The sequence below is a fragment of the Thamnophis elegans genome, chromosome 3 (genome assembly GCF_009769535.1).
Source record: "Thamnophis elegans isolate rThaEle1 chromosome 3, rThaEle1.pri, whole genome shotgun sequence".
Classification (NCBI taxonomy): domain Eukaryota; kingdom Metazoa; phylum Chordata; class Lepidosauria; order Squamata; family Colubridae; genus Thamnophis; species Thamnophis elegans.
The window spans coordinates 84,901,473-84,926,097 of NC_045543.1; the positions used below are offsets into that span (position 1 = coordinate 84,901,473).

Sequence of the window (24,625 nt, forward strand, 5' to 3'; positions counted from 1 at the left end):
TTTATTTTTTTAAAACAAAACTTTAAAAGGTTCATTAAAAAGGGCAAATATTGTTATAACAGTATTTTATAAAATTTTATTTTTGGGATATGTGCTATCCAGTTGCTGCCATTAAATAGGCTTTGCTTTTAAGTGTTTGAAATATTTTTTAAAAAAAGATTTACGGGAACATAATTGTTTATATTAAAAATCCTTTGCATTATAATTCTGAAAAATAAAATTCTGAAAATAAAAACATATTACCGCTTAGCCATGGTTCATTATGAATCAATTATTAAAGCCTGAAAAACAGAAAAAGAAGTTTGTTCCAAATCTGAGGGTATCTATGGCAACATAATTTGTCCAGTCAGTCTTAATAAACTGTAATATTGTTATACAGATTCACTTACATGTCATTAGTTTGCCTAAAAAGGAAAATGAAGACCTATCCTTTTCCACAGACTTCGGGAAAGCTCCTCCACATCCTTTTCTTCCCTCAATCTCTTTTTAAATACAGGTTTATGCCAATATAGACAGCTTGTGATATACAGGGCAATCACCATAAAATCTATGTACATAGTGCAGACATTAAAGGTTTAGGATTATCCATTTTCTTGAAAATGGAATTATTATGCTCAAGGGTGAAGTTCTGATGAAATGTTTCTTTGTGAATGCTTAGGCTGGTGGGGGGGTGGGGGAGCCCTATAACCTGACCAAACCTGCTTAGAAGCCACCTGGTTTCCATTTTGCTAGCTCAACACTTTGTTAGATCTTGTATGTTTAATCATTTATGACATTTCAAAGCACTTAGAATGCATTGCGGATTTGAGATTTGTCCTTAAGTGGATCTTCTTTCTATTAGAAGCATTATTGGAAATATATTTTGCATACAACTGGAACTTTTTGTGTTGAAGACTCTGTGGGCGGTACAGCCTATAAGAGATAAAGCAACATCTTTAAAATGTTGATTGAGTATACTCTACCTGACTTCATTCTGCTAATCTTAACTTTGAAGAGACAATTTTCTGGGAAAAGATACTCTAATGCACATCCAATCTGTTACCATTCAAAACTGTAGGACCTCAAAGCTCAGAAATCACAGCCTGATGCTTCTGGAGAGAGTAAGATCTTACTTGATACTATAGCTGTCATAGCTTCTTTGTGGATACACATTTTTGTGTACAAAAGAAGTAAGTGACCAGTTCCCTCTAAATATTTTGGATCATTATCCCCAACAAACATGACCATTGCTACAGGCTTGTGCAAATTCTGATATAAACACTTCAAAACTGTCTGCAAACATTCTGACAGATTTGTGATATATTCAACGTTCAACAGAATTCTGATATATTTCCTAAACCCTTCAGTGGAATTATAATTTACAGGTTGTTTGAATAAAGAGAGAGATTCTTCTTTAATGGGGAAAGTAATTTATGTCACAGCTGCAGATTCATATGAGAGCTTTCCTTCTTTTCCCAAGACTATTAAATTTGCTTAGGAGGCTTTGTGTAGGTCTTTGAACAAAACCTTTGAAAGTCCAGAAGGGAAAAAAACCCAGTATCACCAGCCTGAATTACTCTTCCACATGAGTGTCGACACTTTTAAAGAACCATTAAAAGATGAATGAGACGCTTACTCTTCACAGACATTAATTGAGTCTTCTCCCGTAAGAGTAGTACTTCTCTTTGCTTTATACTCTATTTTTAATCATGCCTTTTTCAATTTTATACGATATAGATAGTAAACTAACAGTCTTGTACTTTTCTGAATTCCACCATCCCCTTTTAAACATAAACATGTAGGCATTTTCCACCCCTTTGGTAGAAAGGGTAGTTTTCCAAGGCATATTATTTTATTTGTCAATCACAAAATCAGAAATATCCAGTCTTATCATCATATTTACCTCAGAGATGATCTGTGTGAAATTACTCAAAGAACTATATTAACTCCTTTAATATAAATCTTAAGAATTTCACAAAAGGGATATGCAACACAAATTAAACATAGCTGTGTTTTAGCGAGAAAGTTTGAGCAGTTATTAAAAGGAAAAAAAAACATCATGTCTTGGCAATTTATATATGGCCTTGATATAAAAGTAAGTTTTGGTTGTATTAATCATATGAACTATATATAGCTAGAAGAATTTGATATGAAATGGTTATTGGGAAATAAGAGAACCTAAAAGGAAGGTTAGCTAATATAGATCAGGAAGGTATTGAAGGATATGATGTGTTGTCAGATTAAAGAAGAAACACAGCAGACACAACTCTCTATTTTTCAGCATCTTCTGTATGGTTGCACCATATTATTAACGGATACTGTAATTATAGTTCTCTAAAGGAATCAGTTTTGAAATTCTGCTCTTTTCTAGGATGTCAAAGAAGATATAGGATATCATTTACTAAACAATAGACCAAATAGGCACAATGAAAGATAACTGTAATATTAACTAGGAAAGAGATTGCTCCAGAAAGAGAAAATAGCCCTCCTTTCTGAATTTATTGGCTATTCTTTAAGACACTGCATCTTTTCTAGGTTTCTAGTTAAAACTATGTAGTTCAGGAGAATATGAGTTCAAATTCTAGCAGCCCATAAACAAATACATTCTTGAATCTATTGGCTATTGGAAAAGACACAGCAACAGGTACAGAGGTACCTATACCAGCTCTGAATCACTCTTGCCTATTTTGGATCTAAATAATGTATTCCTCCAATTAGAAGCAAATGTTTGGATTAATCTATATCAATGAATATAATGGGTAGTATTAATATATGGGTATTAAATCGCACATTGGACATTATTTTGAAATAAAATACTATTGTTTGGCAATGCTGTTCCTTTAAAAACAGGTATAAAATGAATTTCTCAATTACTTTTTTGTTAAAAATAATTACATTAAACTAAATAAAAATATACGTCACTTATTGACAACATTATAAAGTACTGTTGTTATAGGGGGAGTAAAGGTCTGAAAAATGTTTTCGTATTATTAGTATTGTTTTTATCCACAAACTTCGATGGCAATCCCAAATTCTGATAATGCAGAAAAATGTATACATTCTTGATATGTATTGATCAGCCTAAAGTCATGTTAATAGTTCTACGAATTTGGGCCCAAATTGTAGCAATGTTTGTTTAAACTCAGATTGTGCATGGTGATATTTTCTATGAAATTCAATTATAGCAAATTGTTTTTTCACTTTTTACATTTCATTTTTCTACTTATTAAGTTTTGCATATACTAATGTCTCATATTTTTAAAAAAATCTGATGACTGAATGGATTAATAAATAAACTGAAAGGAATTCTGTTTCTGACAATAATTATTTGTATAAAAGTTCTTTAAAATAAGAGGATAATTAACTGAGCTTCGCTATGTACTTCTTGACTTTGCTTGCAATCCCTAGTCTTCTAGATGCAAATCAAATGCATTCTAGCTAATTTCTTGCTCCTGAACTATTCATATTATCTTACGGGGCTAAGAATGCTGAAACTAAGAGGAGATAGCAGAATATTAGTAGTTCCTGTGTCAGTCTTTTCAGCAAGAATAGCAAGAATCTGGTAACATTTTAAAGCTAAAGTTGTTATGGTGTAAATCAGCCTAATTGTATATCTGAAGTGTCTGTCTTCTTGGTTTACATATACATGGTTGGAAAGAAGAATGATGAATTATAAATCAAGAAACATCATACTACAGGCAATGATAATTATACTGTTTCTGACAGTATTTGCTGTTGATGTCAATAGAATCAGCCTGTAGCTGATTGATACCATTCCTACTAATATCACTTAGCATCAGTGATACTGCCGTGCCTCTGTTTTTATGAAAAATAGCTGTGTCATGTTAAGATTTCTCTTTTTTGAGTTACAGAAGGCCCATTCATGAATATGAAGTAAATTCTTCGGTTGATTCAGAAATCATAGATACTTTTTTTAGTGGGTGTTGTGATTGTGATTAAAATACAGCAGCCAGAATTTCAAATCACAATATAATTTCATATACCAGAGTGTTTTTATTGTATTTTGCACACCAAGATGAGACTTCAGCTTGAATCGATAATGCGGTATGTATTGCTGATATAAATTATTACGAAAACATTGAACAGAAGGCACATACACGTTTAGTCTCTGTTGCATCTTTTTCCATCTGCATGGTAGCTATTTAAGCTATGAGAAAGGCTAAACATTTTAACAATATTTATGGTTTCTATGGACAAATGTTTTGGAGGTTCTTAAAGTTATTTCTTATTTGGTACTGCTGAAAAACAGTGTGATGGTTGTATGTTGAGAAGTGGATTGAATAGACAATCTTGAAAGCCTGACAACTGAAGGCTTCTCCCCACATGAAAAGGATCATAAACAAGATTTAGAAGTCAGATACAACATTCAGAAGAATATTGACAACTGAAAACAACTTCCAGCATAAGATTGTAGCAGTGGTTAAAAGTATCAACCATTATCAGTGGAAAGCACATAACACAATGGGATATTAGAACCTCTTTAAGCCAGATTTAAAAAGCCGTAGAATAAAAATTATTTGAAAATTACAAATATTTTAACTGAATAACAAAGTCACAAATGAGAGGATTTAGCCTTGAGTAGGTTCTCCACATTCATAGACCTCAGAGATGAAGAGTAAATAAGCCTATGGAAAGAGAAAAGGAAGGTTAATATAAATGAAGGGTGAAAGATATGTAGTTGCAGCTGATTTTTTTTTAATGCGGCAACCAAAATAGAAAAGAAGAAAAGAAGAAAAAAAATCCATGATCAGAAATCATTTTTTCATTCAATTCAGTATCAATCCTCTTTTTATGGTCCTAACCCTCTCACTTTTTTTTTTTAAGTTTGATTTTGAGAAAGAGTGAGCTTAGCGGGTACTTTGTCCCTGGTATGAAAAAGACTGCATGCCCTTAGAATAAAGGAATGGATAGATCAGGCATGTTGGCCTTAAAACAGCATTGTCTTTTCATTTGGACTTCATTGTCTTTTCATTTGCAGGGATACACTCAGCTATATCTGCTGCAGACTTCTTTCCATAAATGGTTCTGCATCTTAACTGGATCCTGGTTCATTTTTCCATAGTTGAAACTTTTCACTGCAGAATATCAGTCTGTTTTTTTCACAGCTGGTTTTGTGGCTGTTTTTATTAAATTCACATGTTGGTTAAAATAAACGTATGCTTGTCCCTGAAGGAGAAATGCTTGCATCCATTTGAAAAGAAAGAAAGACTCTGTGTGTGTGTGTGTGTGTGTGTGTGTGTGTGTGTGTAGATTTCAGAGGAAAACAACAGCACTGAGGAATATCATTTGAGTTTATACTCTGACAAGGTCTTTCTAAATGTGTTTACTGTTAAATGAGAAACACCGCTTTGATTTTTTTTTGTAATATTTAATTTTTCTTGATTTCTGTCCTTGGCAGATGAAACAATTGTTCTAAGAATGTCTTAGTTTAATTGCAGCCAGTAGAAAACAACCCTGAAGGCAAATTGACAAAGCAAAGGGTTTATGACCAGAAAGTCTTGACAATTCCCTTTCGTGGCCATTTTTCCTTTTTGGCTTGTCTAAAAGTGCAGGCTGTGAGGGATACTCTGACCCTATAAAGCCAGTTTCTTGAATTAATTTGATGGCTTTCTTATCTGTGTTTAATGAGGAAGCTTTGCCTAAAGGCAGCTATTCACTACCAAAGCTATGGATTGCCTTCTCTCCCTTCCCTTCTTTTTTTTTTGAGAGTGGCGTAGGAAGGCATTCTGTTTTACTCAGAGAAATCTCGTAAAAACTTTTACAGAGAGAGTAAAACATTGTGCTCTTTTAAGGGGAAGGGGTGGGCTTGAATCCGTTGTACGTCTGAAAAGAAAAGGCACCTCTTTGTAATATTCAAAGGTCAAGTTTTCTCATTCTGTTTTGGGACTTGTTTGTGTTGAGTTTTAGCCAGCATTCTCCAGCACACAGTAGTGGATCTAAAAAACAACCCTTCTCACCCCACACCCAACTGCTGTTTTCCATCAGCATAAACAGTCCCTTTCCGTAATAACAGAGACGGATATAGCGGAGAACCCATTTCTGGGAGAATCAACTCCCTATGCATTTCTTAACCATTTTTGGGAAGAATTGATCTATTTGTATGTACAGGAGGAGGAGGAGGAGGAGGCAATAGCTCTAAATGAAATGACATCATACATATTACTCCCATTGATCCAATTTTAGGCTACAGCCAGGATAAAAGGATATGGCATCAGGGAGGAAGTATGCACATTTAGGCACAGGTCCCAGTGTGATAATGGAGTAATAATAGAAATCACGCCAGTGTCACTTGGTTGCTGCCTGGATCCAGGCACATTTTCCCTTTGAGGAGGCTTTCAATGAATTCATTCAAGTGCAGACTGTAGCAAATGGGATATTCAGAATACCAGCTGTACTCCTTAATGATTTGTGTCCTGGCGTAGGGGTGCGGCACAAGTCGTCATGCTTTTGGATGCTCAAATGCATATATCTCTGTCACATTTTGATAGCGGTGGAAGGTCAGTAGTTAAACATTTCAATGACATTTTTTTTTCCAGAATTAGTTGGGGATCTGGTATTTATTTCATTTATGCTAATGCAGGGTTGACAAATAGTCTCTTTTAAGGTGGGTGGTCTTCTGGGAGGAGAGGCCAGTGACCTTGTAGAAAAGAGTGAGAGAGCTTTGGATGCAGTAAGAGAGGGCTTTCCTTGTGCCTGTTTTATTTGGCATTGGGATATAAGAAGCTGGCTTTTGTTGCTGCTTAAATCCTGTACTTGCTTTGTCAAAACTTTTTTCAAAGAGTTGGCAGTTGGAGACTTCAGTTCATCCTAAAAAATGACTCTGCTAAGGCTAAGTCTTTCTAAGTAGACCTATAAATCTAGTTCCTGCTTAGATCCCGTGGAAGCTAGAACTGTCCACAAGTTGCTTAGTCAGAATGCGTTGTTATACTAATGGTTCTTTCTAATTTGGTTGCATTGTTAGGAATGTGTTTTTCTTTTTTTTCAAACTTGGCTTTGCTGCATTTTTTTTCCCAACCGGATTTGAAAGTTACAGTGTCAGGAATGCAAACTTCAAAAAATGTGTGCATGTGTCAACCCGCAGAAGAGCACAGTAAGGTTCAGCGTGTGTTATCTGTAACCCAGCAAAAATGATTTAAAACCTCAGTTGTTACACTTAAAAGAATTATTAAACTTTAAAGGCCAGAGACGCTTGTGAGAATTTACCATTTCAAGGAATATGATTTTCTGGCTGGCATATGTTCTTTGAAAATTACAGACTATTTCAGCCTGCTCAGCACAACATAATAATTTATGTCTTCTCTCTAGTACTCTCTCTTAAAACACATTTGGCACAAACAATCATGGGAAAAATGATTATTATTTTTTTCTTGCAAGCATCCAATTCAGTCTGGCAGGCCTATGTTTTTCCTAACCTTTTCATACAGATGGTCCTCGACTTATAACCACGATTGTGCCTAAAATTTCTGATCCTAAGTGAAACGGTTGTTAAGTGAGTTTTTACCATCTTACTTGCAACAGTTGTTAAGCAAATCACTGCAGTTGTTAAGTTAATAACATGGTTTTTAAGTGAATCTAGCTTCCCCATAGACTTTGTTTGTCAGAAGGTTACAAAAGGTGATCACATGACCTTGGGCCACTGTCATAAATATGAATCAGTTGCCAAGACTCTGAATCTGTAATATTTATGCTGCCCTCTAGTGTTTTCATAGTTTTTGCAACTCTGAAATTGTAACCTAAATTGCTATGCCCTTTAGTTTTGGGAGACTACTCCACTGCTTTCAGTTGCTTTGAAATTCAACCAGATCCCATTAGAAATTAAATGATCCCACTTAGTGTTGCAGCAGTAATTTTACCTCTTATGGGAGTACCCTACAGTGCATTATTTCAAAATGGGGATATTCTGCGCAAATATCAGTATTAACTGTTTATTATTATAAGCTATAAGGAAGAATCATATAAGCTGGTTATAATAATTGTAGCATGGATTTAGAAGAAAAGATTTGGCATGGATTTACTAATCATGAACTAGAAAAGATCACACCTAGACTTCAAATAATTGTTTGAAACTCTTGCAAATTAATCAACAAATGATCATGGAGAGAATTGTGTAATCACATAGATCAGGGGTCCCCAACCCCCGGTACACAGCCCGATATTGGGCCCTGGCCCTTTGGGAACTGGGCCATGCAAGCTGCAGCAACACATGTGAAGGCCCCCCCCCCCCCAGCATTGCTACTGCCAGTCTGCAGAGCTTTGGACTGCAAGGCGATCAAACCAGTCAGTACTAGAGGAGATCAACCCTGACTGCTCTTTAGAAGGCCAGATCCTGAAGATGAAACTCAAATACTTTGGTTACCTAATGAGAAGGAGAAGGACTCGCTGGAGAAGAGCCTAATGCTGGGAAACATTGAGGGTAAAAGAAGAAGGGGATGACAGAGAATGAGGTGGCTGGATGGAGTCACCGAAGCAGTAGGCGTGAGCTTAAATGGACTCCGGGGGATGGTAGAGAACAGGAAGGCCTGGAGGAACATTGTCCATGGGGTCACGATGGGTCGGACACGACTTTGCAACTAACAACAACAACAACAACATATTGGTTTGAACTAAATCAGACTAAAGAATGTAATATAGACAACATTAGAATTTACCGTATACATTTTATCTGAAGGACATAATATTCACTCATGGCATAAATGGTATGAGAGAATATCTTGAGGTGGTCATAAATACATCTTATTAGTCGTATATGAAGCAAATCCATGTTTGTCCTCTATTGAATGCTACTGCCCTGCTTACTTCTTGATTTGATTAAAAGTTTTGAAAATAACATTTAAAAACCAAATAGAAAAGGTGTAGTTTGTATATACATTTCACATATGTGCATAAATTAGTTCATACATGAGAAATGTACATTTTATATGTTCATATTTTGTAATTTCACTCTTCCTCGTAGTGTTTGCTCTTAATATAAAATTCAGGATCGGAGATGAATGGCATAAATAAGTGGAAGATTCTTACTTTGTTACTCTTCTTAGTCTTGATTGCTTTTCAGTAATTTTTCAAAACCTCAAAATTTCAGCTGCATAATGCATAACGATACAAGTTTTACAGAGGTAAACTGAGGTCATGTGGTTACCTTGTTTCTACATTTCTTTGCTTAACTTGGCCAAACTCAGAACCTTGATGAAATTTTAAACAATAGTTCCTTGTACAGTTAATGTATAAAGTCAATGCCAAAGGTGCATTTCAAAGGAAACCACAAGTCGATTTTTAAGTCTTTGGTGCTGTTTCTGATAAATGGCAGCAGTTTCTATGGAGAAAGAAGAAATATTTATAAAATAACATTACGCAACACTTGAACTTAGATTTATTTTCAGAAGTAGACAATTATTTTCCAGAAACAACCCTCTATTTCACTTTAAAGTTCCCCTGAAACAATTATACTATATATGAAATTGAGCAGAAAGTTAGACACAGTTGTTTAAAAATGTATTCCTCAATCTGAATATGATTCAAACTTGTAAATTCTAATCTTATATTTCCCTTGCTATCATAAACATTCTGCAGTTGGAATCTAGAGTATGAGTTCAAGATCGCTAATGGGTTTGTTTTCTTATTGATACATTTATATTTTACATTCAAAGTACCCATTTTTCTAAAAAAGTTAACCGTTTCTGTTACAAGCTCATTGATAAGTTTCACTAATCTTTGAGGGAGCTTGGGTAAATGTGCTTAAGTTGAAGCTTTAAATACAGGCAAGCTGGATGCTGTCTGTAAAATATATGCTAAGTATATATCAGAGGTGGTATTCACTTACTTTCCCTGCCAGTTGGCAAATGTGAGCATGCATGATGCCACATGCACATGTCCATCTGTGCATGCGCTTTGCTCATGCGCATGGCTTGCATGCATGCGCATGGTTTGAAAACATGCCTAAATAGGATGGCATAGAGCCTGGATGGGCAGGCCCACCTGCGATTTCCACTACCAGTTTAGGTGAACCTGTCTGAACCGATTGAATATATGCAAGTAGAATCTGATATATATGCAAATAGAAATATATTAGATACGTGATCACACAAATGCTATAATTCAGGCTCACTTTTGTGATATATGATGGCTTGTAGTTGGATCAAGTGCATTGAATTGCACTGCCCATTCCAAACCAGGGTCAGTGGCCCCGGCAAGTCAGTGGAAGTAGCACACAAGGGCATGAAGCTTAGTTTAGACTGAAATAGCTGGTTCTGCTTGGGCTAGATTTGTCAGATGACTACCCTGTGCTGAAATAGTGGTTTATATTTTTGTTTACAGAGTCCATACAAAACTTCAATCTCACCATTAATGCATTATTTTGTACCCACTTATGGTACTTTTTAAAACTCTGGGTTTTGTGAGAACTATTTTGAGACTCACTTCATGGTGAAATGGGCAGCAAACAAATTTAATAATAAATAAACTATCTGAATGTAAATTACTCAGCACATGATTGTAAGGTTTAGAACTTCTGTTTTATAGTTTGGGCAGCCCCTCACTTCATTAAGTTTTTATAATTTGTAATGCCTTATGAAATGGTAATGTCACAGGTTGCATTAAGAGGGATAACCTTGAATCGTCCTGAAGTACTGAAAAAATAAATTTTCATATTGATTTCTCACTTTAATAGCATGAACCTCGTAAGTGGAAACAAATCAGAAGGAAATGCAGGATATCCTAGAACTGGGGCATCCAACATTGGCATCTTTCAGATCTGTAGATATCACTTCCAGAATTGCCAAGGTTTGATACCCATCCTAGAGTAATAGAGAAGCAAACTATCCTTTCATGTATTTATGACCACCTCAAGAGCCAAGGTGGCGCAGTGGTTAAATGCAGCACTGCAGGCTACTGCTAGATCAGCAGGTCAGCGGTTCAAATCTCACCGGCTCAGGGTTGACTCAGCCTTCCATCCTTCCGAGGTGGGTAAAATGAGGACCCAGATTGTTGGGGGCAATATGCTGACTCTCTGTAAACCGCTTAGAGAGACCTGAAAGGCCTATGAAGCGGTATATAAGTCTACTGCTATTGCTATTATTCTCCTAGTTTTAATATAGAATTCCTTTTTAAATGACTTTATTTTGATGGAATGGAATAGGAATAGGAAAGAGAATAGAGTAGAGTAGAGTAGAGTAGAGTAGAGTGGAACAGAACAGAACAGAATGGAACAGAATTACAATATCTTTATTGGTCATGTGATTGGTCACCAGGAAATTTGTCTCTGATACATAAGCTCTCATTGTACATACAAGCAACAAAATGATAAATCATAAATCATAAGATACAATCATAATTCATAAAATACAGCCAACAAAGTAATATATAAATAGGAGTAGGTAATAGGAAAGATGAGAAGGATAATAGTAATGCAAACCTACCACATGGTTAGCTATCCTTAGAGATTATAGAAACCAGTAATCCTTACTTTTGGAGATGTTACAAGCTACCATAAACATCCAGTATATCTTCTCCAACTGTCCTTTCTTTTGGAACAGTTCTCCCATTCTTGAAGTTGAGACTGCAAGCTAAAAATTCTGGGGGAATGGCAGTCCAGCACATCTGGAGGGCATTGGATCGCTCGCGCTTTACGTGGGGCTGCCCCTGAAAAGCGTTCGGAGACTACAGTTGGTCCAGAATGCAGCTGCGCGAGCGATACTGGGTGTACCGAGGTACACCTATTTGACACCTATCCTCCGTGAGCTGCACTGGCTCCTTATTGGTCTACGAACGCGCTTCAAGGTGCTGGTTATTGCCTTTAAAGCCCTACATGGCCTAGGACCTGGATACCTCCGTGACCACCTCCTGCCACATACCTCCCAGCGTCCGATAAGATCTCACAGGGTGGGCCTTCTCTGGGTGCTGTCGACTACACAATGTCAACTGGCGGCCCCTCGGGGGAGAGCCTTCTCTGTAGCTGCCCCGGCCCTATGGAAAGATCTACCCCCTGAGATCCGGACCCTCCCCACTCTCTCGGCCTTCCGAAAGTCTACTAAGACCTGGCTGTTCCGGCAGGCCTGGGGCTGTTGATCCTTGATTGAGTTCCAGCCCCACTAAGAACTGAGTGTATGTTGTGTTCTTTTAAATGCTTTGTCTTTGTATTTTAAATTTTCTAGTATTTTTAAATTGTTTTTATGTGAGCCGCCCAGAGTCCTTTGGGATTGGGTGGCATACAAATCCATTAAAATTCAAATTCAAAATTCAATGATGGTTATTCCAGTGCTGAATAATATAGACATGACTTTAGAGTGGGATTCTATTCTTAGATGAAATCTGATACTGTTGATGACATTAATATGTAGTGTCTTTTTATGAAGTTAAATGGGGTAAATTAATCTGCAAAATCCAGAAACTGGATTCCCAAGTCATTTTTCTTCCTTTGCTTGCAATGGTAAATGGGGCACAAGAAGCAAAGTCCTTTCACCCAAAGATCAGAGATTGATTTTCATTTGTGATTAAGTAGAGTTTCACCATCATGATTTCATTTTTTACGCACAGAATTATCTTTTTCTCTTTTTGTGGAATGGAAACATTGGCTATATAAGAAACCACCTACTGCTTTTTAGAACACCAAATTTCCCATCCTTTGACATGCACCTTATTTTCAATGATTTTTCCATATAATAAAACCAGAATAAATGTAGCACTTAAGGACTTGTTGCAATAGTGGCTTTTCCCTATTCATTTTCCCTGCAATTAAATCCCTCATTTTCTTCTATTCGTGAAGTTATCTAGAATTATTTACCCTTCTTAATTGAAAATTGAACCCACTGATCATAGGGAATTTACCTCTGAATAAATATGCTTAGAATTACACTAAAAAGGGATGGATGGATATGTAGAGATAGGGATGTATGCGTGCATGCAAATGATACTGTTGCTATTTCAATTTTGAAAGAGAAATTTGGATAAAATTGTATTTCTGTTTTGCTGCAGTCCTTCAGCCCTATGTGTATTAAAATCTCCAGGAAATGATGCAGTATAATTTGTTCTTTCGATAATTTCCTATGACAATTAAATAAGGTGGTATATTTTGCAAAGCACATTAGCTGATAATAAGTTTATCACTTAGCTGAGAGTAGTATAGGTTTAATCTTACTTAAAAAGGGATGCGGTGGGTCAGTGGCTAAGACGCTGAGCTTGTCAATCAGAAAGGTCAGCAGTTTGGCAGTTTGAATCCCTAGCGCTGCGTAGCAAAGTGAGCTCCCATTACTTGTCCCAGCTTCTGCCAACCTAGCAGTTTGAAAGCACATGAAAATGCAAGTAGAAAAATAGGAACCATCTTTGGTGGGAAGGTAACAGCATTCTGTGCGCCTTTGGTGTTTAGTCATGCTGGCCACATGACCACGGAGATGTCTTCGGACAGTGCTGGCTCTTCGGCCTTGAAATGAAGATGAGCAACACTCCTTAGAGTCGGGAGCGCATATTTGCGAGGGGAACCTTTACCTTTAATCTTACTTAAATATAGAATAGAAAATCTTGGCAAATGAACAACCTCTCACTTCATTTTGATAAAGGAGTTTCTTAGAATAATGACATGAAAGTGTTCATAGTGAATTCAAACACTGTTTCTATATGTTACGAGCACATGGTATAATTTCATAGGTTTGTCTGAGACTAGTCACTGGCTGGCCTCTTTTATTTGAATTACAAAAAGGTTATAATTTTATCTCACAAGCTATTTATTTTCTTTTAGCTTTCCCCGGACCAGCTGGTCTTACTTCTGGAGTGTCTCCTGCAGAAGGGGACATTCCGTTCAAAAATGTTGGAATGCTTACAGAAAACTTACCACCTCCGTGAGCAGGATGCAGAGGTAATCCATTTACAGACGCAGGGAGATCGCGAATGGAGCCAATAGCACGGAACAATTGTATTCTGTTGGATGCAGGATTATTCTAGTTCTTTTTTAAAAAAAAATCAATTTTAAAAATTTAAATTTGTCCCAAAGGCAATACTGGTAGAGCATGGGTTGCATTGACTGCTTTCAGTTTTATAGGCTATGTTTTTAATAAATGTTTGTTTTTGACAAAGCATGTGGGTACATGTATGATTGCACAGTTTGGTTAGTACAGCCAAGTCACATCTCTCCATTGTGTCTTTTGAGTTTGAAAAATACACACATCTGGAGAGAATTAAATGATATGTGTCTTATTGTGGATTCATTTTCTTTTTATTAACTGTGTACCTGTTTATATTTGGGAGTAAAACTGTTTGTTGTTGTTGTTTATATTCAACTACATATGATAATTTGTACTCATAAATATTAGATTGGGTGTTTATGAAAAAGTAAAATACTTGTTTTCATTCTGAGTTCCATTCAAAAACAGATCTTAAGCAAAGGGTGGTCAGCAGTGGGATTCACTTACTTTCTATACCGGTTAGCAAATGTGAATGTGCGCCTTATATGCATGTGCCTTCTGCATATGGTCCTTCTGTGCATGCACAGTGTTCACACATTATGTCAGGGCGGGTGGGTGGAGTCTCTCGCAGCTGTTGTTATCAGTTCATCTGAACCGGAGAAAACCGGCTGAATACCACCTCTGCTGGTAATCATATAATGTGCAAAGGCAGTCAGTCACTTGGACTATTATTTATTAATTGATACTTGCCCATTCAACCCATGCAGCTTCTGTGTAGTGTATAATTAAGAAAAGAAAGAAAAAGAAAAAGCAAAAAAAAATAGATTACAATTAGGAAAATCAACCCCTGTGGCCACTATAATAACTCTCAGTGCTTTTACTGGCTAACAAAAAAGAAAGAATCAGAACCGAAGGCAGTATAGATAGCAACTAAACACATTTTCAAAGCACTCTAAAAACTTTGCAAGTGTTTATGGGAACTAAATCATTTACAGGGCCTTTTGTCTTTGAAATGATCCAAAAGCTTAACTTAGTTCAAAATAGAGCATTTTAAAAAAAGCTGTAGAAATGTGATTATTCTGAACTTTTATTTTTTTTCATGTTTTTAATATATATCAGACTTAGAGACCACCCATCTCACTCACAGAGCAACTCTTGCCTGTGTGCAATTAAAAACATAAAGACCAGATAAATGCTGTATTCCGATAGGAAACAGTTTAAACAATAAAATTAAAAAGAATAAAGTTAAAATATCCTCTTGGGTGCTTAGGGATTTTCCAGACAAATTCCATATCGGAAAGGGCTTTGTCCTCTGCCAGGTATTTGGTAAACTGTACAAGTAATACATTGGTGGGTTTGTACCAGTTTTACTACTGGTTTGCTTGTGCACGCTCTCACGCACATGATGCTTCTGTTCATGCGCAGAAATGTCCGTGCAGGTGGGCGGAAACTCCTGCTGCCACCACTATTAGTTTGAATGACCTGGAGCAACCCACCTCTGAAGTAGTAGCTTTTCTTCATTGACTGTCTTATTTAAAGATTAGGCTCTTAGAGCCTCGGATGCTGATCCTTGTGTGAGTGACATTGTCAAGTGAAATATGAAGAGGGGCTGTAGATCAAATCAAAGGCTTTCAAGCTGGTAGTCTTCAAATACTAAAGATTCCAGAATCCCAACCATCTATATTAATATCCAGGGCAACATATTTGCTCCTCTGAGTTTATGAATAGATTTGAAAGCTTTCTGCCTTGTTAATTGGTTTTAAATGATAAGCATGCATTTGTTTTATTTTAATGCTTAAACTGTTACATAAAGTGCTTATAGAACACCTTACGAAAACATTATTTAGAAAATAGCACTACAAGCCTCACATCCCTCTTCCCCTTTATGCAACTGTGATGGAATGAAAGCTTCTGTTTTGAGTAAATTGCAACTAATGTCTCATCTGAATCCTACACTGGATTTAGCCTTCAATATAACTACTGAAAAACAAGCATGGTTCCTTTTCTACCAATCACAAATGAAATGAACAATAGTTTGTCTGGATTCAGATAATAAAGAAACTATATAGGTAATCCAAATGAAGCAGAACAGTTCAGAACTCCTTCTTGTGGCTGGCTGAGGGGATTCTGAGTTATCATGGTTGTCCCAAAGGTGCTTTTTCAAAGACAAGTGGACTTTGTTTTTCCTTGAGGACGTTTTGCTTCTCAACCAAGAAGCTTCTTCAGAACTGCTCCTTGGATGAGAAGATAAGCATCTTCAAGAAAAAAACGAAGTCCAGCTGCCTTGGGAAAAGCACCCTTGGGAACTTCCTTGTGGCCATTTGAAGGATGAATAGAAGGCTGAAAGGAGACCCTCTTAACACAAAACTACATAACAGAATAACAGAGTTGGAAGGAACCTTGGAGGTCTTCTAATCAAAGCCTCTGCTCAAGCAGTAAACTCTATACCTTTTTGGCACCGAGTGCCGAAATGGGAGCACATGCATACAGGGGGGAATGGCAGAACCCAGAAGAATAGCTCCCTGGTGCCGGAACCCGGAGGAGCACTGGGTGACGGCTGATGTGGCCGGAGAGATGGCTCTGCGTGCCACTTCCATCATGCATGCCATAGGTTCGGATCACGACTCTATACCATATGAAACAAATGGTTGTCCAACCTATTCTTAAAAACCTCTTAATGTTTTAGCATTACTTGTATCTGTGCAAATAGTAGCTATTCTTCATTTACGACAAGTCTCCTTTCAGAATGTGATTTTTGTTTTGTATAATAACAAAAGGAAGCATCTGCACTAGATTTGTTCCATAAATAGAATTATATATGAAACAAAATTAAGACAAAGGCAAGTTTTAGATTGCTGCAGTTGTCGTAATATCTTTCAGTGGTTACTGGAATGTTGATTGAAGCTTTTGTATAGGTCAGTACATAAAATTAAAAGCTCCACAATTGAAAAATATCTTCATCCAAGGAAATATTTAAGTTAATAGGTAAACTTTATTTCAGCTTTAACATATTTGCTGTTTATACATGTTCTAAAGGCCAGATTTATTTTTAATTAGCCTTGAAACACACTTTGCTATTTATAGAAATTAAGTTATATTTAGGGTATATTTTAATCACATGCAAATACCAAAGAAATGTCAGGACTTCTATATCTGGAAGAGAAATAACTGAGAAGGTAGCGTCACAGCTGCATCCCCTATGTGGTGATTACGTGCCAGGACACCAAGACCTATGTGAATTTTTTACACTAGACTGATTTTCATTCTCTCCTGCCATAAATTGTGCCAAATGTACTTGGGTATGTGTCTGTCTGTGTGTGTGTTGAAGGAAAGCCACAACCTCTGCGGGAGATATATTACCTCAGCTTCATCTTGCAAGGTGAAATCAAGGGCTTTACTCTAGCCTTTAAGAAAGGAAACTGAGATAACATTACCATTACGGTTTCTACAGTTACTGGATAACAAGAACCGACAGTCCTCAAAAGGAAATGTTGTGGTACATACTCTTGTCTGCCTAAACAAGGAAGTTTCTGTGGCTCAAAACACATTAAATGCCACAAGGAGGGGATTTATCACCACCACCACCACCCCCGTCCTTGAAACAAAGGAACAAGTTAAATTTTTTGATAAATGGCTTTGGATAACATTCAGATGTGTATAATTAAATGCAATATATGTATATATGAGAAAGATCTTAAGAGGCAGGAAAAAATGTGAAATTTTCAGAGTACACAGAATGATTATCAATTCTTTTTGAATTCTTAACTGTTGATCAGATTAATTGTTCAGTTACTCTATTATTATCATTAAATTACTATCTCCCTAGTGCAAGTGTTAAGGTAAACATTCTAGCTGATAGTATGATATCTCAATGTACACACATATGCAATTTCTTAGAGTATTTTTAACAGGTTGTAGTGAAACCTGTTTGCCTTTACAAACTGATATCAATGAAAACATTTACAAAAAGTTATCTATGCATATAGTTATTTCAGGGTTCACATGGTGGTAAATCATGCAACGCACCTTAGCTTTTAGGAAGAAATTGTGAAGATGTGTCTAGATAAATCAAAAGAACCAGACAATTGGTAGAAACTGATTGGTGTGAAGGGAATATATACTGACAGCATGTGAACTGACAAAACCTGATAAGCCATAAAAACAGGAGATCAAAGACGAAAACATGTAGAATATGAAGTTTCAGGTAATAAGATATCTTCCCACCTAATTTGTCTCCTGGAAGGTCAATGACATGCCTGGCCCCAGGATGTAGATATTGGACACACTGCCTGTTTAATGATACTGTGATTAGCAAACCACCAAAGAGGCTTAAATTCCATGATTATATTTTTAAACCCACATGGTAAGACCACACAATTCTTAAAATATTGACATATGTGAATCAATGTGCTAAGTCGGGTCGGCAAACTTAAGCATTCAAAGAGCCATTTGGACCCGATTCCCACAGAAAAAAAACAAACACAGGGAGCCACAAAAGTCCTAACCGGAAGCCCCCAGTTCAATTCTAGAGCTGACCGGAAGTTCAGTTCCCCATCATAGAGTCTCCTTCTGGAGCGGCATATTTTTTCCTCTTCGGTTACCTGTCATAACCGAAAGCCCTATCAATTGTGGATACAACTGGAAAACCCTCCCCTTGCCATAGAGTCTTCTCCTGGCGCACTGTACTTCTCTCCCCGCCCCTCCCCACCGGAAGCTCCTCTCAAAATTGTGACGCTGACCAGTGATGGAGCCACAGCAGAGGGAGGAAAGAGCCACATGCAGCTCCAGAACCACAGTTTGCTGACCTCTGTGCTAAGTAATGACCATCTCAAAATAACAGGGTTGGTTTTTTATTTCAATTGCTCTCACTGTTTCTCCTTAGTTCTACGTTGCTTCTCCTCCTTGATGAATTTCCATCCATTGTTTCTTGTCTTGCCTTCTGGGTAGATCCTCTTTTCTTTGTGGCAGCCCATCAGATATTGGAACACTGCTATGATATCTCCCCTAGTCCTTCTTTTCACTAGACCAGGCATATCCAAGTCTGCAACTGTCCTTCATATGCTTTAGCCTCCAGTCCCCTAATCATTTTTGGTTTGCTATTTTCTGCACTCTTTCCAGAGTCTCAACATCCTTTTATATTTTGGTAATCAAAACTGGATGCAGTATTCCAAGACTGTCTTACTAAGGCATTATAAAAACGATACTAACACTTCACGTGATCTTGATTCTATCTCTATGTTGGCTTTTTTGGCAGTTGCTAGCTCATATTTAAGTGATTGTCCACTAGCACACCTAAGATCCCTCGTGCAGTTAAGGCTATTGAGCAAAGTTTCACCTGTACGTTTGGTTTTCCTTGCCTAGGTTTTTTGGTAGAGCTAAAAAGGATTGCCTTTGAATGTGTCTTTCATAGTGCAAAAAGGCTTATGTAATGCACTGGTTTTCAGCATGAATTTTTTTTTGCATGGGATGTCTTATGTTATGTTAATAGGAGAAAGGATTCAAGTGGTTGCCATGTATCTCATTTTTTTTTGTCAGTCTCAATGAAAGAATTAAAACAGTTTTGGAATTCTATATTTTGTAGAATATACACAATCAGTTTTGGAAATAAGTTCTTCTACTGTATTAAACATGAAATGAAATATCCTTTTATATAAGTTTCACAATTTTCTCTAAGGAACAAACTTGGATTTACCTGACTATTTTGCTCCACATTTTCTGAGATTCATTTTAAGTGGAAGAGCAATATTAAGACTAAACTCTATTGTTTCCAGAAAAATTACTCCCAGAACAATGTTTTTACCAGCAGACCTTGATGATGTTATATTTATCTAGCTATTGTGAGTCAGAAAAATTTAATAACTGTTTTTCAGAAGCTCCTTGACCAACAGGGTGAGCTAGAGATTGAAATAAAATTGAGATATGCTATTTAGCTGTTTTTAAAAACAATTTTAATGTACTTATAAGTCTACACAGTATACGCTTATAGATTAGAGTAATTAGAATGAATTATATTATAATCTTGCCTTATTGTGGGCAATAAAATAGAAGCAAAGAGTGTAATAATTTAATTCTGTATATATTTAGACTGACTTGTATTTATGAGAATCACTTCTGGGTAATTGTAAACAGGATTTTTCTATCCACTTTTTTAAAAAGCTACTTAAAAGCACAATGAAAAAGAAAAAGAATAAAAGAGGAAAAATGTATAAGCTATATAAAACTGAGTGAAACCTTTGAAGAAACATTAGGGAAGTGCTCGTTATTATAAAAAAAAAACTGTGTTTTGTGTTTGATTTGGCAAGATTAGAGATTGAGAAATGGTGTGTGTGTGTGTGTGTGTGTGTGTGTGTGTGTGTGTGTGTGTGTGTAATCTTCTCCATGCTTCTTTACTATCCCGGCGGTCTTAATAAACGTGTTTACAATTGGAAAACTGACAGGTATTAAAAGCTTCTAATAACTTCAGTACAATATATTCAGTATGTTGCAGAACAGAATGAAGATCTTGAGACTCCAACATCAATTCTGTAGAATAGAATAGAATAGAATAGAATAGAATAGAATAGAATTCTTTATTGGCCAAGTGTGATAGGACACACAAGGAATTTGTCTTTGGTGCATATGCTCTCAGTGTACATAAAAAGACAAGATACATTTGTCAAGAATCATAAGGAAGAGCACTTAATGGTAGTCATAAGGTACAAATAAGCAATCAGGAAACAATCAATGTCAATATAAATCATAAAGTTACAAGCAACAAAGTTACAGTCCTGCAGTCATAAGTGGGAGGAGATGGGTGATAGGAACGATGAGAAGACTAGTAGTAATAGTAATGCAGCCTTAGTGAATGGTTTGACAGTGGTGAAGGAATTATTTGTTTAGCAGAGTGATGGCATTTGGGAAAATACCGAACACTGAGTCGAGGTGGCGCAGTGGTTAGGGTGCAGTATTGCAGGCCACTTCAACTGACTGCTATCTGCAGTTCAGCGGTTCAAATCTCACTGGCTCAAGGTTGACTCAGCCTTCCATCCTTCCGAGGTGGGTGAAATGAGGACCCAGACTGTGGGGGCAATATGCTGACTCTGTAAACCGCTTAGAGAGGGCTGAAAGCCCTATGAAGCTGTATATAAGTCTAACTGCTATTGCTATTGCTATTGCTAATACCGTTTTTGTCTCTAGTCTTGATGTGCAGTGCTCTGTATCAAAAGGCAGCTCTTGATATGAAGCTGCAGAAGAACAAATGGCCCCAGGACAGTTTTCACAAGAGGATATGAATTGGGGCCACTTACCAAAATCATGAGAGGCTAGGGATAAGTTGTAGCATAGTGAAAAGAGTCCTTGTTTGGCCTATATAAGATCCCACTTCACACAAGGAAATATACCTGTTTGAAGACCTGGTTGAATATACTTGTTTGAAACTCTTAGGCTTAGCTGCAAGAACTTACGTACTTCTGTACTTCTGATTTCAGTTTAACACCCCAACCCACACCCATTAGGATTTTTACTGCCAGGAGTAAGTGAAATCAAGCTTCAGCTCTTATTCTCAAGAGCCATTAAAATATGTCACAGTCCCTCTTGTTCCCCCTTGTTCCCCCTTCCAAAAGATTGATCGCTGGTTAATTTTCCTCTTTTTGTTGCCAGTTATAGATCTCTTGTTTATTTCTTGACACTTCAGGTCCAGCAGTCATAGAAGGAAATATGCGCATTATTTACAAATACTTAGTATCCTGTTATATATTGCTGCTTTTTTTCAAAGGGTCTGTTCAGCAGAGTAAAGCGTTTAGAAGAGTCGAACTCATAAAATACAGATTATAGGCAACTGGAAGGCAAAAAAAAAATGAACGAGTCAAAACTCTCTTTGTATTTTAGTGTTGGAATTAAAAGAATAAAAAATACAATCTGCTATACAAGCACAGTACGAATGTTAAGTATTTATTTATTTTATTCATTTATACAAGCATGTATTAGACAACATATACCGGTATATGTATAAACATGATTTTGGATACATGAAATGGATACGAATAAATGGGGTTGTTAGGACAGGGACGGTAGGCACGTTGGTGCGCTTATGTACGCCCCTTAGAGACCTCTTAGGAATGGGGTGAAGGCAACAGTAGACAATCTAAGGTTAAAGTTTTGGGGGTTTGGGGAAGAAACCACAAGACAAGACAACATGAGAGCAGAGTGCAACACCACTTTATTGGGGAGATGGACAGCATATAAATTCAACAAATTATATAAAAATTGTTTTGACAAATACTTATCAAATTCATGTTGTTCTTGGTTATGTCATTATTGTAGCCTATATGGGCAAGTCAGCATCGAATGGATGACAGAGCCAAATTTCAAACTAGGAAATCCCTTGTTCAAATCTTTTTTCACTTATTCCTAGTTAAGCCAGTTTGTATTATTTGATAATTAATAAGTAGTTTTGGCTTGGGTTCAAATTCTTTTCAAGGCTAGTTAATGCTTCTTTTTCAAGGGAATGAGTGAACTCAGTGGAAGAAGATGGTTTTGCTTGCCAAATGTCTCTACTTCCGACATTGATAATTTCAGTAGTAATGATATGAAAGATCTCGGCCTGATCTCCTGGGGAGGAACGGGGATGCTTAAAGATTTCACATAGATTATGTCAAACTAAGTTAGATGTTACAAGAGAATTTTGGCTCCTGCTGAAAACAGCAGCGTTATTTCTCTCAGTTTCTCCATCTGGCCTATCTAATCTAGTTATAAAAAGGAGAGATTGGCAAAAATCATTAACCATGTTTCTATCAGCAAAAATGCCCTGAGGAGATCTCTGCTGGGGGCCTGTTCCTGCTGACAGAAAAGGATATAACTCTGACATACAATGGTTGATAGCATCACATTTTTTAGACAGAATTGCATGTTCAAATGGGTAAATAAAACATGTTTCCTTCAGTTTTATGGATACAGAAATATAATTTGCTATTATTGTTTTTATTCAACATACAGTCCTACAAAAGTTCCTGAAATTGGGAATTTCTCAAATTCCAAATTAGGATGCCCATCCGAAAGATCTCAAACTGGGGGAGAATGGTTTCTATCACTCCATCTCAACCAAATTCTCAACTGATGCCCAATGTCTGTGACGAATTGATAAAGGCAAAGAAAGTTAACTTAATCCAGAAGGATTCACCAGGTTCTCGCAAGAGAGTCAAAAGGCAGATCAGGAAGTAAAAAGACTGTTTAAGTGAAGGGCTGGATTTGCAATGGCCAGCAGTGTATTTGAAGTTTAAACTGGTTTTGGAGTGGTCATTTAACTTTATTTCAGGGATTCACATCTTTTCTACCAATAGATGCCAAATACAAGCAGTCCTCGACTTACAAAGTACACTTAGTGACCGTTCAAAGTTACAACAACACTGAAAAAATGACTTATGACCTATTTTCAAATTTATGACCATTGCAGCATCTCACAGTCATGTGATTTACATTGGGATGCTTGACAGCCGAGTCACATTTATGACAGTTTCAGTGTCCCAGAGTCGTGTGATCCCCTTTTGCGTTCTTCTGACAAGCAAAGTCAATGGGGAAACCCGATTCACTTAACAACCGTGTTACTAATTTAAGAACTGTAGTGATTCACTTAACAAAGGTGGTGAGGAAAGTTGTAAAATGGGGCCAAACTCACTTAACAATTTTTTCACTTAACAACATAAATTTTGGGCTCAATTGTGGTCGTAAGTTGCAGTAACTAACTTTATTGCTTTTATCATAATGTAACAAGTCTTTTTCTGTCCAAAAAAGTCCACAAACTAGCATGCAGATAAGCAAATGCACGTAGATGCAGAATTAGCCTTTAAAACAACAAATCTAGACAATACTAGCAAAATTAAAAATACAAAGTGTGCACCAAACACAGTAAGCCATAAACAGAACAACAGCTAAAACTGCTAAAAAGCTAAAAAAAAAAAAGTTACGACTAACAAAATGTGCTTTTACTTTACTCAGAAGAGTTGAGAATTGAAAACCACACCGAAAAGGGGGCTGCCTCATTTATTCACCAGCCATGCTTCCTGCAGCAGTTGCTTGTGGTATGAGCTTACCCCAGACTGTTTTGGGATAAAGAATTACTGTCTTATTTTCACAACTATTTGGAAAGCTAAGATATGGTCATTTCCAATTAAAAATGAGAAGCTGAGGTTGGAATTGATCTGCTGAAATATTTGCAAACATTTACATTTCTATTATTCATGTGATAGGTTGGTCACTCTGCTCCCTGTAATTCTTCAGTCAGTTGTATCTATAATAAAAAAAATCAGCTCTCCCATTATCTGTTGTGTCCTTCCTGTATATTGTGTTCATGAATGGCTCCATTCTCGGAGATGACAGAACTTTTATTTCATGACATTTTTCTACTTCCAGCAGCTTTAAGACACACTGTGGAGGAAGCCTTTTAGAGTGAATATTTCGGAGAGCAGAATGAAAGCAGACTGCTTTTGCAGAAAACACGAGCAATGCAAGCTAAGGCATAATACCCAGTGATTCCTAATAACACTTATACAACTGTTCTGTTGTAGTATAGAAGCATGTGAAACTGTGAAATCTTATTTCACAAGCCAGAGTTACGTTGCTATAAACTATAGAGAACTCTTGAGTTTTTCAAATGAATTATGCATAGAAGAAGATAACTTCTATCCATCGCCCAAACCATGAAAAATCTGGCAGGCATCAGAGAACATGTTTACCACAAAGTGGTATTTCTGTTTACTAGC

The 24,625-nt window shown here is 36.7% G+C and overlaps 1 protein-coding gene across 4 annotated transcripts in view; it reads left to right on the forward strand.

Annotated features, from left to right (window-relative positions):
* The window catches only part of AOPEP (aminopeptidase O (putative)), a 220,715-nt gene that overhangs the window by 180,266 nt on the left and 15,824 nt on the right, over positions 1–24,625 (forward strand). For 3 of the 4 annotated variants that reach the window (XM_032214527.1, XM_032214529.1, XM_032214525.1), the window contains exon 14: positions 13,727–13,843. The exons of the other annotated variant lie outside the window; for it this stretch is intronic. In XM_032214527.1, the coding sequence (XP_032070418.1) occupies positions 13,727–13,843 (117 nt within the window). The remainder of the gene's footprint in view (positions 1–13,726; positions 13,844–24,625) is intronic. 4 annotated transcript variants of the gene reach the window in all.